This window comes from Schistocerca gregaria, chromosome 3 (genome assembly GCF_023897955.1).
Source record: "Schistocerca gregaria isolate iqSchGreg1 chromosome 3, iqSchGreg1.2, whole genome shotgun sequence".
In the NCBI taxonomy this organism is placed as follows: Eukaryota; Metazoa; Arthropoda; class Insecta; order Orthoptera; family Acrididae; genus Schistocerca; species Schistocerca gregaria.
Window position 1 is genome coordinate 845,664,938 of NC_064922.1, and position 16,596 is coordinate 845,681,533.

Here is a 16,596-nt window from a genome sequence, read left to right on the forward strand (position 1 = left end):
TTGTGAACCTTCGGGAGTCCATATAGTCTAGGCGGTACTGGACCTTGGGGTAACAATTTCTTAGCGTCACCCTCCGGTAAATCTGTGTCCTTGAGAAGAACCCTCATCTTGTTCTCCACCTTTTTTGTAGGGTCAACGCTGATCTTCCTGTAGGAATCGTCATTTAGCAGGCTCTGCATCTTATTAGTGTAGTCCTTATGGGAGACAACAACTGTAGCATTGCCTTTGTCAGCCGGTAAGACAACAATTTCAGAGCGTTCCCTCAGATCATGAATGGCCGCCCTCTCTTTACTGCTGATATTTGACTTCATCGGCTTGGATTTCGTCAACGCACGACAAGTTTCACGACGTATTTCCTCGGCTGATTCTGGCGGAAGTCGAGCTGCAACCTGTTCAACAGCACTAACAATTTCTGCGACCGGAGTGAACTTGGGGGTGGGAGCGAAGTTGAGACCTTTCTGCAAAACCAGCTGATTCTGGCGGAAGTCGAGCTGCAACCTGTTCAACAGCACTAACAATTTCTGCGACCGGAGTGAACTTGGGGGTGGGAGCGAAGTTGAGACCTTTCTACAAAACCAAGACCGCATCATCACTCAACACCATGCCACTCAAATTGATGACAGTCTTGCACGGAACCTGCAGAGATGGTTTGTCAAGGAGACGTGAGAACTTAGCTGTTTAACGTCCCGTAGCTGCCTTATGGGCGGAATCAGCTGACACCCAGGTGACACCATCAGTCCAGTCCCAGGAAAAAGAAGTGAACTTAGTAGCCAGTTGCAAATGTAATTTGAGTAATTCCTGTGAGATAAACTCAAGGCTCAGGTGGGTGAATTGCACTCTCTCACGTACCAATGCGAGGCTGGCTCGTTTCTTGATTCTCCTAGCTGCTGCAGAATTGATGTGATGGATAACCTTAGCAAAATTTGGAACAACATTCTCGGAACGACATCTCTTTAGAAAGGCAAGAGTACTTAGCAAACGACATCTAGGGCGGCACAACTTTTCAAATTTCTTGTTTGAAGAGGCGTGGCACTGCACTGCACACTTAAGACCAAATAACGTGTATTACATTTCCTTGAAGATATATGTTTTATCTATCAGACTCTTCAGAAAGAAGTGTGCTGCAAAATGAACTTATTTTTGTAAAGCCTGTTTTTTTATGATGTACTGATGCCCTGAGTTATAGTGGGAGAGAGAGAGGGGGGGGGGGGAGGGGGGGGGGGTAGTCTCCACGTGATTTTTCTGTTTCCTCTTCGTTCACTGCTCTCATGTCAAATGAAAACAAGACGTATTTCTGCGGCTGGGAGCTATCAAGTGAATTAAAATATATTCACATAATTACGAAAGACTAAAATATGTTACTAGTTTCAGATTTTTTTTATTTCCACCTATCGAACAGTCAAGCATTAATCGCCTTGCAGAACAATAAAGTTATTTTTGTTGGTTTGCTAAAGAAATTTGGCTCTTATTAGGGTTTCCTGCTGAGGCAGTGAATTTTTTTGAAACGAAGTGTTTAATTCCACACTGTTGGCTAGTTTCAACTGTTTGTTGTGTTTCAAGTGCACGTTTTCATCTTCTGGCATGTATGGCATTATGCCATAACAAAGAACTAAACAGGACATAATACAGTACTGGTACTCGAAGAAAATTTACGTCCCAAAAACCACACTGAACAGTTTCATATCAGATCGAGGCCTATGTCATTGCGAATCTGGACATACAAATGTGCACTGTAAGACGAACTATGCATTTTAGTATGGTTCACAAAATTCCAACGCTCTTGGAGTATCTTCCGATGTCTTGCTTCTTTTATGACAAGATGTAAGATCTTTTAATGTTTTACACATACTATCATTAGGGCTTCCTACGTCACTATAGCTGCGCAAGCGCGGTAAGGCCTCGTATCTGGTGCTGTCTGGCAACTGCTGAAATGAATCTATTTCTAACAAGTCATGGGAAAATATTGCGAATTGTTGTTCGAAAAGCATTATTTTTAGAGTAAATTTCCTTTTACGCAAGATAAACTGTGCGAGAATGTACGATGAATTTTCTAAATCTCGTTTAAAAATCAACTCTTTGATGATGAGCCATTTAGAAGAATTTATAGCCCAGAAGATCAGAGATTAATGTCAGTATTAAAAATTTTACTGGTGTATTTGGGTGATGTATCGTAAAGTTTAACATGCGCTAAACAAATCAACATTACATGTGAAAGCTTAGCTTCTCTTGTAGCTTATTAATCTTCGAGCAACATTGTGTATATTAATTTAAACCATTAAATTTTCCTGTCGGTGGAATTCGAATTTATACTTTCGTAATACGAAAATATGCAGCGTACATGTTGCTGCACAGCAAAGATCTTTCCAAAACGTGTTTTCTCCCCCGAGTTTCGTTTTGTAAAGCGCCGGGAAATTCTACGCTGCTTTATAAAACCATATCCATTCAAAGGATACGTTTTACAGTTCTGAGGGAAAGTATACTGTCATTTAACATCGAAAAAGTGTATTTTCACCTGGGAGAAAATAAATTTTTAACAGGGAGATCCAGGAAAAATCTGGGAATTTCTTTTCCTTGTCCGTGTATACACCCTGTAGGTTGTAGTTCTTTCCCTTATGGCGTGTTGCTATGGCGCGCAGATAAGCTATGAATGATTGTAGTAGGGCCATAAGATTCACTTGTTTGTGCAGACCCTTTTAAATTGTTCAATCTCCCCTTATCTGTAACTTCTGGAATCCACTTTTGCTCTCTTTTGTGAGGCTAGAATGCTAGCACGTGCAGTTTCATGAGGTTGTGGGGCAGGGAGATGGGGCAACAAAGGAGAGGAGCAGGGAAAGACGGGCAGGTGCATTGGCAGAGGGCGGCAAACGAAGAGGGTGGTGAGGAGAAAATAGGACAGGGGGGACGGAAGTCACTGCACACACTGCCACACAGCACTCCCCCCCCTCCGCCCCTCTCTCTCTCTCTCTCTCTCTCTCTCTCTCTCTCTCTCTCTCTCTCTCTCTCTCTCTCTCTCTCTCTCACACACACACACACACACACACACACACACACACACACACCGTACACTACTATCCTTGTCCCGCTCCTTTCAGATTGTTGCTTGCATCACATGTAATATTTGCATTCTGGCTCAAGTTTCCAGAGTTGGCAGTCATGTGTATGTGAGGTGTGCTTGCTTGTCTGTATGAATGGATTCTATTTTGGTAATGAAGGCTGTTGCCAAAAGTTGTGTAAGTGTTTTTAAATTGTGCCACTCTGCAACTTAACATGTCTTCATTATGGAAAGTAGCAATCTGTCATTTCCTACACTGATATTTTTTGGATATTTTATGCAGTGTGAATGACATTAGGCTGACAGAAGAATTCTTCAAATGTCTCGGGGGAATATAAATTAACAAGAACTTAAAAATATTTAGAAATAACACAACATAAAAACATTAGACTCAGAAACAAATATTTTTAGAAGGAAGGTATTTAATTTGGTAAGATTCCAAGGGGGACTCAGTAAGAGAGCTTTTGAAGAGTACTGCTACATAAAAGGGGGAGGGAGGAGAGATGGTGAAAAGACCTCAGAATTTAGAGGAAAAGAAAAGAGCAAATTAGAAGGAATTGAATTTGTCAAGTAATCCCCAGTTGGCCAATGGAAAGTGGGTAAAGAAGCCCATTCCATTGTTGTTAGTTCATTACAGCAACACGAAATGATGAATATACAGTACAATAGATGATAAATTCTTCAGAGTTGTTGGACTGTGTCAAATTCCTTTTCAGAATTGTAAATTACTTGACAATCATTCTCTTGGTTTTTCTTCTGTTAGCAATTGTCTGTGTTCAACTACACAGAAATAACAGAAGAATCCTCAAGAAGTTCACAACACACATATTAAAACATGGAAGTTTGCAGAATTATAAAAAGGAATCCAGCTTGGCTAGGGACCAGAAAAATTAGCGTTTAACAATAAAAGTAAAATAGATGCGATTTCTGCCTCAAAATGTGAAAACGTGAAATTACTTAATACTCAATATTTTATGACAAATTGTATCCAGATGAACTATTTTATCAGATGTAGTTTGAAATAGCTTTATTTTCTGCATATAAATATCGAAAATTTGTCCAGTTTGCAGTTCCGGTATTGTACATCATGTGGCGAAGCCCAATTTGGAAAGATAATGTGCATTATAAACAATTTTCAAAATAGAAAGTGTACAAACACAACAACATCTTAATGCACTCAGCGATCTGGTGCAATGCTTCTGCCATGGCTGGTTGAAAGGTCTATTTAAGATACAGACTGCATAATGCAACATAGTATGCCGCTATGTGATTTTTTTGCAACAAAAAAACATGTATGTTTGTCATTAACTAAAACGCAAAAGATGTTACAATGGGAACAATTTTAAAGTTGCAAAGTATGTGGTGGATGTTTTGAACTGTGGTTGGATCGAATACCACTAAAGGTTGGGCTTGAACTACATTGTTCAACAATAATCTGCTAACCTCAACAAGCAGTCGTGCAGCAGTTGTTCCCGAATGCTTTGTGTTGGGCATTGCATGCTCAGTCAAAATTCAAGTTTGCTTACACTCTCAGGCATCTGCCACTATAGCTTATTGTGCCCACTCTCTGCACCATAGTAATTGGAAAACAGAATCTGTAACATTTTTTCACTGTGCCTAGGTTCTTCCTGTAACATTAAAATAGAGTTACCATGCAATCAATTCCTGTCTGTAGCATGGTCAAGCATGGGTTACATGTCTATGAATGACAATGAAATGTTGAAATTAATAGCCTGCAGATTTTATAATCATTGAATTGAGCGGGCAATAACAAATATTGTTCAGAAACACCTTAAATCAGAGATGCATTCAGTTCACTGGCAGGAAAATGGTGCTGCTTTTTAAAAGAACAATCATTTTTAAAAGCTTAAACACAGCCAGATGAAAAAACCAAGGCCGTTTTGGGACGAAAAGGTGTTGAAATTGTTGCAAAGCGAACATTTCAGTCAACAAGTTTCTACTCAGCCCTTTTTAAAGTGCTAATTTAAAAGAACTAAGACTTTGTCTTCACTCATGTAGCATGACAACCTTTTAAATTTCTGTGATTAGTCATTTATAAACAAGTAAATAGTTGCGAATTTTGACAAAAATAGACATTGCTTCCCCCACTTTTGTACAATCTGTGAACAAAAGCAGCATTTTGGTTTCAGCAGTTATTTTGGATATTTTAGGGTATCTACTTTAGAGTAACTAGTTTTGTATTGTGGAGCCATAAAAGCTCACTTTGGGTAATGCACTATGCCAAATGACATGCATGTCATTTTGCAAATAATTTCTTAGAAGAAAATTAGTAACCTGCCTGCCCCTAGTGTGTAGAGTTCTAGAAAATATGAATTGGTAAGCTTGAGCATACTTTACCTGTAGTTTAGTGTTTAGGGTGATGATTATAATGGTATATGCTTGTTAAAACCACGTCCAGTGCAGCACAGATGTGATTTCCACCCACACAGCAATGTTTCTGTCCACAGTGCTACATATTGTGTGAAGTGTATTCCACATGAAAATAGTGTAACTCTTTGAAGATGAACTAATAAGGACTAAGACCGGTAACAGAAAACTGGTAATGTGATACGAAAGGAAGAATTTGTAGACTGATTGAAGTTTTTGTTTCATTTGATAATGTTTTATATTTAATAGTCACATGGCAAAGATTAATGGAAAAAGAGTTTACCATGTCAGCCAGTATTTACTAATTATATCATCACCAGCATGTTTGCTGCAATTCCCAGATACCTTATTATTTATCTGTTTCACATTTATATTGCCATATCAAATTCCTCATGTGTCATTTTGCTTGGGCTACATTCCCAAATTCATGGCGTATGGCTGTAACATCTTTATCAGCCTCACTCATGTTCAGGATGAGTAGCTTGTTTTCCCAAAAGATATTGGGAATGTGTCTTTGAACCTAGTTTAACTGTTTCCACACTACTAATGTTAATAGTTTGGTCTCCACCCATTGATAACATCTTTATAATCTGGATGCATAGTGAAACCACACTTAGAGCATTTTTATGTGGATTGCAACTGTGGTTGAAAGCACACTTGCTTCCACATATTGAGGCAGTGTGTTTTTCCAGTTTTAGTTTGGTCCAGTCTGAATTGATGAACATACTTACTTCCTGCATAACAGTATTGTATTGTAATTTTGGGTGCACATCGTACATCTACATAGCACTATCAATGACATTTTGTATTTGCTTAACTGAAACCCTGTGAATGAGACCAGTTGAAAATAAGAGGAGATAATCAGCTGTGGAGCTAAAAATAAATGTACACAGATGTGACAAAAGTTGTGGGTTACCTCCTAATTGCTTGTCGAATTTGCTTTTGCCTGACATAGCACAGCATCTCAATGTAGCATGGACTCAACAAATTGTTGGAAGTCTCCTGCAGAAATGTTGAGCTATGTTGCCTCAATAGCCATCCATAATTGCGAAAGTGTTGCCATTGCAGTGTAATTTGCACAAACTGACCTCTCGATTAATTACCATAAATGTTTGCTGGGATTCACGTTGCACAATTTTGGTGACCTTACCATTCACTCAAATTGTCCAGAACATTCTTCAAACTAGTGATGAATAGTTGTGGTCCGGGGACATGGCACATTGTTATCCGTAATTACATGATGTCGATGAATGGCTGCAAATGGTTTGTAAGTAGCCAAACGTCCAGAGGACCCAGTCTGTTCCATGTAAACGCAGCCCACTCCATTATGGAGCCACCACCAGATTGCACAGTTGCCTTGTTGACAACTTGGATCTATAGTTTCATGGGTTCTGCACCACACTCGAACCCTTCCCTCAGCTCTTACCAACTGAAATTGGGACTCATATGACAAGACCACAGTTTTTCAGTCATCTAGGGTCAATCAGTATGGTCACGAGCCCAGCAGAGGTACTGCAGGTGGATGTCATGCTGTTAGCAAAGGCACACGTATTGGTCGTCTGCTGCCATAGTCCATTAATGTCAGATTTAACTGCACTATCCTAATGAAAATGTTAGTCTTACATCCCATGTTGATTTCTGTGATTATTTCATGCAATGTTGCTTGTCTGTTAGTGCTTATAACTGTACGTAACACTGATATTCTCAGCCGTTAAGTGAAAGCCGCCAGTCACGGCATTGTCCATGTTGAGAGTTAATGCCCAAAATTTGGTATCTTTGGCACACTCTTGAAACTATGTATCTCCTCGAATTCCTTAGCGATTTCTGAAACGGAATGCCCCATGCATCTAACTCTGCCAGTGTACTGCCCTTTTATACATTGTGTATGGGTTACTACCGCTATGTGTATAGTGCATATTACTATACAATCACTTCTGTTATCTAAATGTATGATGCAGATGAAGTGGTTTTTATGAGTCTCTCTCAATATTGTGTTATCATTTTATGATGCCTTGCCTTCCGCTTTACTCGTGTAAATTTGCCATATTTGGTAAAAGCAGAACATTTGAACAACTCTTAACCTTCATGATATTTATGCTATTTAAATGCATTACCGTTGCTCCACCCCCCAGCCCCTCGTCCCTGGTTCCTTTCTAAGTAGTAAGACAATAACTAATTTGCTGTTTCATTATATTTGTATTAATAGAGCTGCTTTTTTTTATGTTATGTAGTACTAGTTCACTTTTGTTAAAGAGACTCTTAACTTTCAGATGTATTGTATTGTGTGGCATTAAATTTGTGTTGCAGAAGTTTCATCAGGCACTGTACTTTTGGATCGCTTAAAGGGCAATGTTAAATCAGGCAAAAAGGATAATGCAGGAAAACAGACACAAGAAGAAGCTGGCTCACCACAAGAGCTAGTAGCAGAGGCACACGCTAGGGAGAAACGGGAGACGGAGGCAGCCGCTGAAGAAGGGAACTGCGACATTGCAGAGAAAGGAGCCAGCTCTCATCTTCAACAGTCAGGCGGCACAGTGTTGGCAGAAGCTGGTGCAAAGCAGTCAGAAAACAATGGATCTTCAATGTATCTGCCTCACATTGCTCCCAACAAAAGGGACAACTCTTCCACATTACTTAGTGCGACAGAGAACAGTGCAAAGCCTGTACTGGTGGAGGATGTCTCTGTTCCGAAGGATCCGTCCAGAGAATCTGTTGTAAAAGATAACAAGATTTTGAGTATAAAGTCACCAGAAATGGAAGAGGAAGTAGTAAGGAAGGTAGCAGATAACTCTAGTAGTCTTGTATTGTCAAGTGATGTGGTAACAAGAGATTTTAATCTGAGATCTGTCTCAGAGTTGGGAATCAGCAGTGTAACTGGGGCTCCCCAACACGTGAGGAGCTACACAGATGTTGCGGTAGATGCAGAGAAGGCCACGGGTGCTCCTTTTGAGGTAAAGGCCCCACAGCACCTGTCATCTCCTGATGTCAGTCTTCCTCCATCAATTGTCGACTCGGATGACCGTCTATCAGCTGCCGGTGTTAAGCCACTGTCCCGCGATCTGAAGTCTGCTAAAGATGATGAGGCAGAAGACAATACATAAAGGACAATGTTTGCTTGTGTGTTCACGAGTTCTGAGGAAAAAGCAAAATTTGTGTATGTAAATGTGGCAGTGCAACTTGCCCTGTGTTGATGAAATTGGCCACATGGTTTCATGACCGAGAATACGTTGATGCGATGTTCAGACTGCTTTATCCTGTCGAAAAATTGTCCAAATAATGACATATCACACCTGTCGTGTGTGGCCTGTAGGTCCATAAAGACTTTTGTCATTCCAAGCAATGGTGTATGCAATTATTGTTGCAGTTACTGTATAGCAGGTATTTATGATGGTGTAATTAGTTGTATCCCCCCCTCCCCCCAAATGTGTAAATGTGGGCACTTACTTCAGTATCTCTGTTGATAAAAGGAAATCTAGTCAATTACCCTAGCCTAATGCAATTTACTCATTTTGTGTAAGAGGATCTCCATTGTGTATTGAAACACCTGTGGCTGAAACCCATTATGTACTTAGGTATTGTGATGTAATGCACAATTAAAACTGGCCTTTGACCATTTGCCAAGACCGAAACATTTCAGCTGTGAAAACATATGTGCGCAACCTTGTGACAGTTTCTGGGCTTAGTATAATTAGTTATTAGTTTTTGGTATTTTCTGTAAGTAATATACACCTATTTTTTTTCTTTTTAAAAACATAGTAATATGTCACATTCCTTGAATTATTGCATTACATTACAAAATGTCCATCAAAATTTATATGAACATAGAATAACATATCAGGTCACTAGCCTAGACCAGTATGTATATTTTTATAAATGAATTGAAATTGCAGTCCTTTTGGTGTTGTCGTAAAGTTTTGATGCATAAATTCTGTACCAAACAACACTTATAAGATGGCAGGACTTCCAGTACATAAAGTTTTGGTTATTAATTAAAAGGTGGCTTGATAGCTCCTTAGGAAGAGATGTTTATACATGTAACAATCTGTGTTTTTAGCTATGTATTTTTGAGACAAATTCTTTCTATGTGTAATGCTCGCATATTTCTGTTTGTGCAGTGATTAACTGTTTGAAGCAGTTCCATTGCTGCTATAAAATGAAATACTTGAAACCTGTCATTGAATACTAGCCAGAAGTCACAAAAATACTTTGAAAGCTGATGAGTAACTTTAGGTAATGTTGACTCTTTGTGTGGATGCAGAAATGTTGTAACTCATTGTAGAAATGCCTGAAAAGTTTCGCTTGAAATGATTATCCTAGCCACCCTGCAGTTTCAATTTGAGTCATTCAAACAGTGGTGCTTTCAACAGCATAGCTGACCTGTGACAACAGACCTTTCTCTGTTTACCTTAAACTCCTTGGTACTGTACTCATGTTTCAGAGGTGCAATTGTATCAAGAAAATGTGCCACACCCGATTTTGTGATAATGACTTTGTGGAGTGTTCCTTTAAGTAATAACTGCTTACCCACCAGCTGTGGTGGCCGTATGGAATTTACTAACAGAAGTACTGTTTTTATGACTCATGATCAGGTCTTAAATCTGTAGACTGAATCAGCCACAAAATTTAAGGTTGTCATTCAGCTCTCTATATTACACTTCTAAGCTTTTCTTATTTACCTATTTCCTTTACAATTTGTTTATCTTACCATAGTTCTGTCATTACAGCTCATCTCTTGCTCTTGTTATAAAAGTTCCTTTCTTTTGGTTTTTAAAATTCTTGCTAGTGATGTATTGTCACTGCTAGTGATGTATTGTCACTCATATTTTGTGTTTTCTTTTTACATTTTTTTATTGTTTTTTTTTCTGATTTTAAATTAATTTTGTCAGATTTGGTAAATAGAAATATTTATAATGCTATCCCTTTTCATTTTCATGTGTGATCTATACATTCTGGATGTTTCCATTTTTGTTAAACATGGTGGTCAATTTTTTGAAGAAATCCCAGCTTACTACATGTCCAATAATCCAGTGACTACTTGAATAATAAGCCATGACATATTAAATTGGATTTTGATTGTGATAAATTATGAAATAATGGCATTAGTAATGTAGTCTTATATTTGAGGAATTAATGAAAGTAACAATGTTAATAATGTCTGTTTTTAGAATAATTTTATACTTGTCAGCAAATTTTCCATTCTTGTCTCTCCTGTTTCCTTTGTGTACTGCTTCTTTCTCTTTTTTATCTACCTTTGGGCTGGTATAATGTAGCTCAACATGATTTCCTCTCCCGTGTCAGTTTCTCCATCTCAAAACAGCACTTACAAGCCACATTGTCAATTATTTGTTGTGTGTATTCCAATCTCTGCCTTTTCCTACAATTTTTGGCCTCCGCTACTACCTCCAGTACCATGGAAATTATTTCCTGGTGTTTTAATATGTGTCGTATCATTCTATCTATTCTGTTGGTGTTTTCTGCATGGTGCTTTTCCCTCAATTCCATGGAAAACCTACCTCATTTCTGATCACTCCATCCTCAACATCTCAACTGCTTAGATTCTCTTCTCTTCCAGTTTACTGACATTCCATGATTCACATCCATACAGTGGTGTGTTTCTAATGTACTTTCTTGAATATTTCTGTTCAAATTAAGGCCATTGTTTTGTACCAGTAGATGTATTTTGGCAAGGAATGCTCTCTTTGCCTGTGCTAGTTAGCTTCTTATGTCCTCATTGCTTCATCCATCATGCATTACTTGCTCCTAAGACATCAGAAGTCTTTTACTTTTTCTATTCGTGATCCAAAATTTTGATTGAAAGTTTGTTGCCAATCTAATTTGTGCTTCTTCTTAGTACTTTCATCCATCTTTAGTTTCAGTACATATTCTGTACTTAGAAGACTATTCATCCCCTTCAGTAGGTAGTGTAATTCTCCCTTACTTCCTCACTTTAAGTACTGCTCTCTAGGGATTATTATTCATGTCAAACTGTGTGTGATTTCCTCCCCTTCAATATGCAAAAGTTTCTCAAACTGTCAGCATAGAATTATTTAGGAAATTATACTGTGATGATATGTTGTTTTGTTGATAGATGTACCAGTAGATGAAGTTACTGAGAATATATAGCTTGCTTGTTGATGGCTGATTACATTATGGCGGTTTTGGGCCACTCACTAAGTGTATCTGTTCAGTGCAGCTCTCTCTCTCTCTCTCTCTCTCTCTCTCTCTCTCTCTCTCTCTCTCTCTCTCTCTCTCCCTCTCTCTCTCTCTCTCTCTCTCTCTCTCTTTTATTCCTTTCTCATAAGGCACTCAGAATTATGCAGCAGAGGCTGTTTGTTGCATATTTTGAATTGCTGGATTATTTTTAGGTGTGCATATATAATCGTCATTATATAGATTTTTAACATTTGGGTACCTTATCATCTGTGCTATTTAGCTGTCTCTTTGCTGTCATATATTCTCGACTTCTTTTTAATGCAGCTTCATTTGAACAATTTTGTACAGCCCAGTAAATTAACTGCAGTGCTCCCCACCATTATCAAAACTATATGTTGTTTTATGGTGCTAATGGCTAACTGTGTAGATTGTTATTTATTACTCATAATTAACCCAAACTGTTGAAATAAATGGACTGCTCAGACACAGTGTATTAGTCAGCCTCTTAGCTTTTTGCTGCACAAGTTCAGATGTTTATGAGACATACTGTGAAGTATACTGGGAAGAAGTCAGCTTTTAGTAGCTGTTGCTGTGGCAAGGTTGTTTATTTGAGTCATATTTCAGCATAGGGCTTCATAGCTCAATGCAGTGGGAGAGATGTTTATTCTAACCATGTTGCAGTATTATCAGACTTCAATAATAACATGGTAGAGTGTGAAAGGTTTATATGAATATGCATAAAGAAAAAAAAGGTAGATGACTGGTGTTTGTTGACTACAGTTTGCTTATAGTATAAATAAATAATTTCCATACTTCTCACCCAGTGTAATTACTTTATAGGCTGTTATAGATCATGATAACATTTCTGAGGAACTTACTGAATTCTAAATGGATCTCCTTCATCTGTGGAAGTCCCTCTTTTCAGGTTTTAGGTTGCGCACTTTGCCCACAGTTAAAATTTCTAATCTAATTTGCATGATGCGCTAGCAGAGGAATGCAAATTGTTCTTTCATCTGACTTGTTTTCCATTTTTAGGGAGAAAAATTCATGCCCCTGTTCCTTAGCATCTTGTATAAATAAATAGTACTTTGTTAAAGTCAGTGAGGTAAGTGCTGCATCTCATGTCTCTCCTGATGAGGTATTTGGAACAACTTTCTACACATCACATTATGTAGTTTTTCATGTTTTTATCTGCCTGTTCCTTGTGAGAAAGGAACTATTTTGGAAATTTAGAAATCCTTTCTCTCTATAGTCATCTGCTTACCTGGAAGCCCTGCCCTGGTTGATTCTGTATCAGCAGTCCTCAAGGAAGTTAATTCCCTTCTGTAACAGTATGTTGATAACATTTGTTTTTATTTACTTCACTGAATCTGCATGAACCCAAATCTACAAATCAGTATTTAATTTTTAACAATAATATTATAAAATTGCAGGCAGTATCGTCAAATTAACTTCTGCTGTTACACAGTAATTAAACAGAGGTAAACAAATCTAAAACACCTTACCCAACATATGAAAATTATAACAAAACTTCCTGTGGTACATTAAAACAAACTAACATATAAGTAGAGAATCTGAGTATTTGTTTCTACCATTCACTTTGCCTGTTACATGAATGTCTTGACACACAGTCTCATATGCTGGTAGGGGTAAACCTGTTTGGTTAAAGATCTACAGTTATTGTTAGTAAGTGTGAGCCATTACCAGCAGTATGTTTCACCATAAGCTGAGAAATTCCCATGATATCTGGTATTATGAATTAGTGTTGCATCAAATCCTAAAACAATGTGTCTGTGAAGCACATAATCTCCTAGTGGCATTAATGATTCATTCCACATTGGTACTTTGCTATTTAGCTGATGTGATTAATATTAGTTGGCATTGATAATGCAGATGACACTCAACAATGTGACTGGTGCTGTATAGCGCATCAACTTCTAAGACTCATGGGTATACTGTTGCCCCTCACATCACTCTCAATGCTGCTTTTGTTTTCAGCATCACTAGTACTAATCATAAGCATCATGAGTGGTGTATCATGTTTATCCTTAGAGAAAGATTCAAAAGGTCCTTTGAATTAATGTCTTTGTTATCTATGAAACATATGGCTCTAGCTAATTTATACTAAGTGAACATTCTAGTGTTAATTTATGTCTCAAATAAGGATAAAGTTGACATTCAGTAACGTCAGGGGTTTCTTAAAACCACAAACATAATTATGTTCTTCATTCTTGGTACTGGATCCCATGGGCAAAACATAGAGTATTGATTGAATTGTAATTCTTATCGTATCATAGCTTGAGTTAATACTACACTAATAAAATGGGAGACTCTTCTATCTCAGTGCAGAATGATTCAGCAAAAGATGGACTGTTTAACATATTTCCAACGTTAACTTCTCACATCACTTTCTGCAACATTACTCTCCTGCCCTTCCTTCTCATTGTTTCAAAGCGTGTGACATTGTCTTTTGCAAAATATCCTCTTGCATTGCCAATAGCATCAATGTTGTTGACATTAAACAGATCACCAGAAACACTCACATGAGATATCTGCTTACATTCTGTAGTGGTTCAGCCATAATTAAATAGTTAACAGTTAATAGACACAGCAACATTCAAATGATATCACTACCATGTCACCCTTAGCTCTCTATAATGATGAAAATCTTAATAATCAGTGGACAATCTGAGTATTAACATCACAAATTAATCTTTTTTTTTTTTGCCTAGGTCTGTTTACCTTCAGCTGTATAATTTTAAACTGACTCATTTCTGTATGTCTTTTCATGGTATCACTCTCAGCTATATTTGTCTCTTGATTTTATCTGCATATTTTCCTTACTACTTTCCTCTCTTCTGTGTATATTTTCCCCATGTTTTCCCATTCCCTGTCATTTAATTTTTTGGTTTGTTTTAATTATAGTTGCAGCTATTTACCTGCCTAACCATCTTTTACATTGTTTATACATTTTTTCCCTTTTTCCATATTATCTTGTTGAAAGATTGAAAGAAAGGGATAGCTGCAGAATTTAAAATTTTACTTTGTTTTTAAGTGTAAACTAGCTTTTAGTGACTCAAAAAGTAATTTTCTTGACTTTGTTTCTACTCAGTTGTACAAACTGTTTCTTTTGTTTGCAATTTTGTTTACAGTTGTTCAGAAATGGAAACTAACTGTGATTCCAAACCTTTGCACAATTTTTCTTGTGTCTGATAATGTTGACATGTTTAGATTTTAGTGAGAAGTACGAAATAATGTGAACGAGGTGTTAAAAGGAAGAATGAATTAAGGCACTGACAATATCAGTAACTGTCGGTGAGAGTTTTAAAGTATTGTTACAAATACAATCAAACATTCCATCACGTGAAAAGACTCTTTGCTGAAAAGTAGTTTTAAGACTGATTGTTGCTATATATAGTGGACTATTAAGACTGCCACGGAAGTATTTCCTGTATGAGTTTTGAGGACTGACTTACAAAATTAGTTTTTCAAATATATAAGTTATTTAGGGAAGATGGTAATGTGGGAAAATGTGACTAGATTATTTTTTCTGTGTTATCAGTGCCGCCGTTAATTTCACAAGAAACTGGCAGTAATATTACGCAAATTTTAAAATATTCAGATTATATTGAGAGAACATATAATCTCTTAGAAATATTTTGTCGTTTTATGAGGAAATCACTATTTTTCTTTTGTATATAGATGAAAGGTTTAAGGAACAACATTTTTTATGATAGGTAAAGAGAATCCAACTATAAAATTCGTTTTTGGAATCAGAATGCAGATTTTTTAATAACAGATTTGTAATGCTGAATAAGCTCTAAGGATGTTAATCTAGATTTGTAAGATACTTTTTCCAATGTTATGTAGGGTATAAATGGATTATTGTATATGTGTGACGATGATTTAAACTGCGAGAAAAATGAGAGACTGCTTTTTTAAAACGTAAAATTGCCTACTATGTATCATTAAATATATTGTGTAATTGTAATGTTATGTGCGTATTTTCCCTTTTTTCTCGGTTCATGATCTCTTCAGTTAGTCACTTAGCTGCTGGATGTTAGAAGTTTGACTTAGAAAAATTGTGTGTTTTTGATGTTGTTTTCTGTTAGATGTACACATACTTTATCTGTGCCAAAGACTTCTTAAATAAAGTGATAGTATTGCGAAAATAAATGGTGTCATCTTTTACTGCCATACCCTGTGTGCACATGAAGTAGTCTTGATACAATTTAGAATGAGAACATGAAACCATTGAAGATAGTTAGTAAGCTTCAGTTAAATAAATGTTATTCAGTCAGCATAGCTTCTTGAGAGAGCGCACTACAGCTACAGTATCCAGAGACTGTAGTACAACCTAGGTTATTAGAGGTTGTGTGAGGTAGAGTGAGTGAGAGGAGAAAGGTTGAGAGGAAGATGGGGAGATGGAAAGAAGGGTGGATGACGGCTGGGAGGTAGAGGCTTAGTCTGTTGCAGAAGTTACCTGCTAGATGTGATGCTTCACACATGTCAGGTATCTTGCTGAAAGCAAACTGTGATCTTGTTGGGAGGGGGGAGGTAGAGCAAGTTGGTTGCAACAATGGTGCCAACCGCCTCACTGTTATGCTCTTGATCTCCACTGTCACATGGAGAGTTGAGGGAACCTTTAATAAGTCAGGTGTGCACCGCATACAGGAAGTGGATACTAGTGTAGTGGGATACATGTGGTGCACACATCCCCTTGGAATCAGTGCATCCCTTTGGAACTGATGAACTATCTGCCAAAGTTGTAGATAAATGAGGCAGATTATTCTCAAAGAATGTTTTTCCCTGCAGACTGGAACTAGAGAAGATATCAGTAAACTGCAGAAGGATCCATGGTAAATTACATAATTAAAATGACTTACTAGGTAATAATGTCCAGGTAGTATTGGGAACAAAATGTACAGTGAAACTGGAAACAGCAACGAAATCCTAAATTCAGATTGGAATATTTATTGTAATGATAGTTTAGACATCAGTTG

General features: G+C 37.5%; 1 protein-coding gene across 1 annotated transcript in view; it reads left to right on the forward strand.

Moving 5' to 3' along the window:
* LOC126354748 (putative sodium-coupled neutral amino acid transporter 10) overlaps positions 1–15,769 on the forward strand; it is a 96,297-nt gene extending 80,528 nt beyond the window's left edge. The window contains exon 13 of the mRNA XM_050004626.1: positions 7,748–15,769. Coding sequence (XP_049860583.1) covers positions 7,748–8,541 — 794 coding nt within the window. The 3' untranslated portion in view covers positions 8,542–15,769. The remainder of the gene's footprint in view (positions 1–7,747) is intronic.
* The last annotated feature ends 827 nt before the right edge of the window (positions 15,770–16,596 follow it).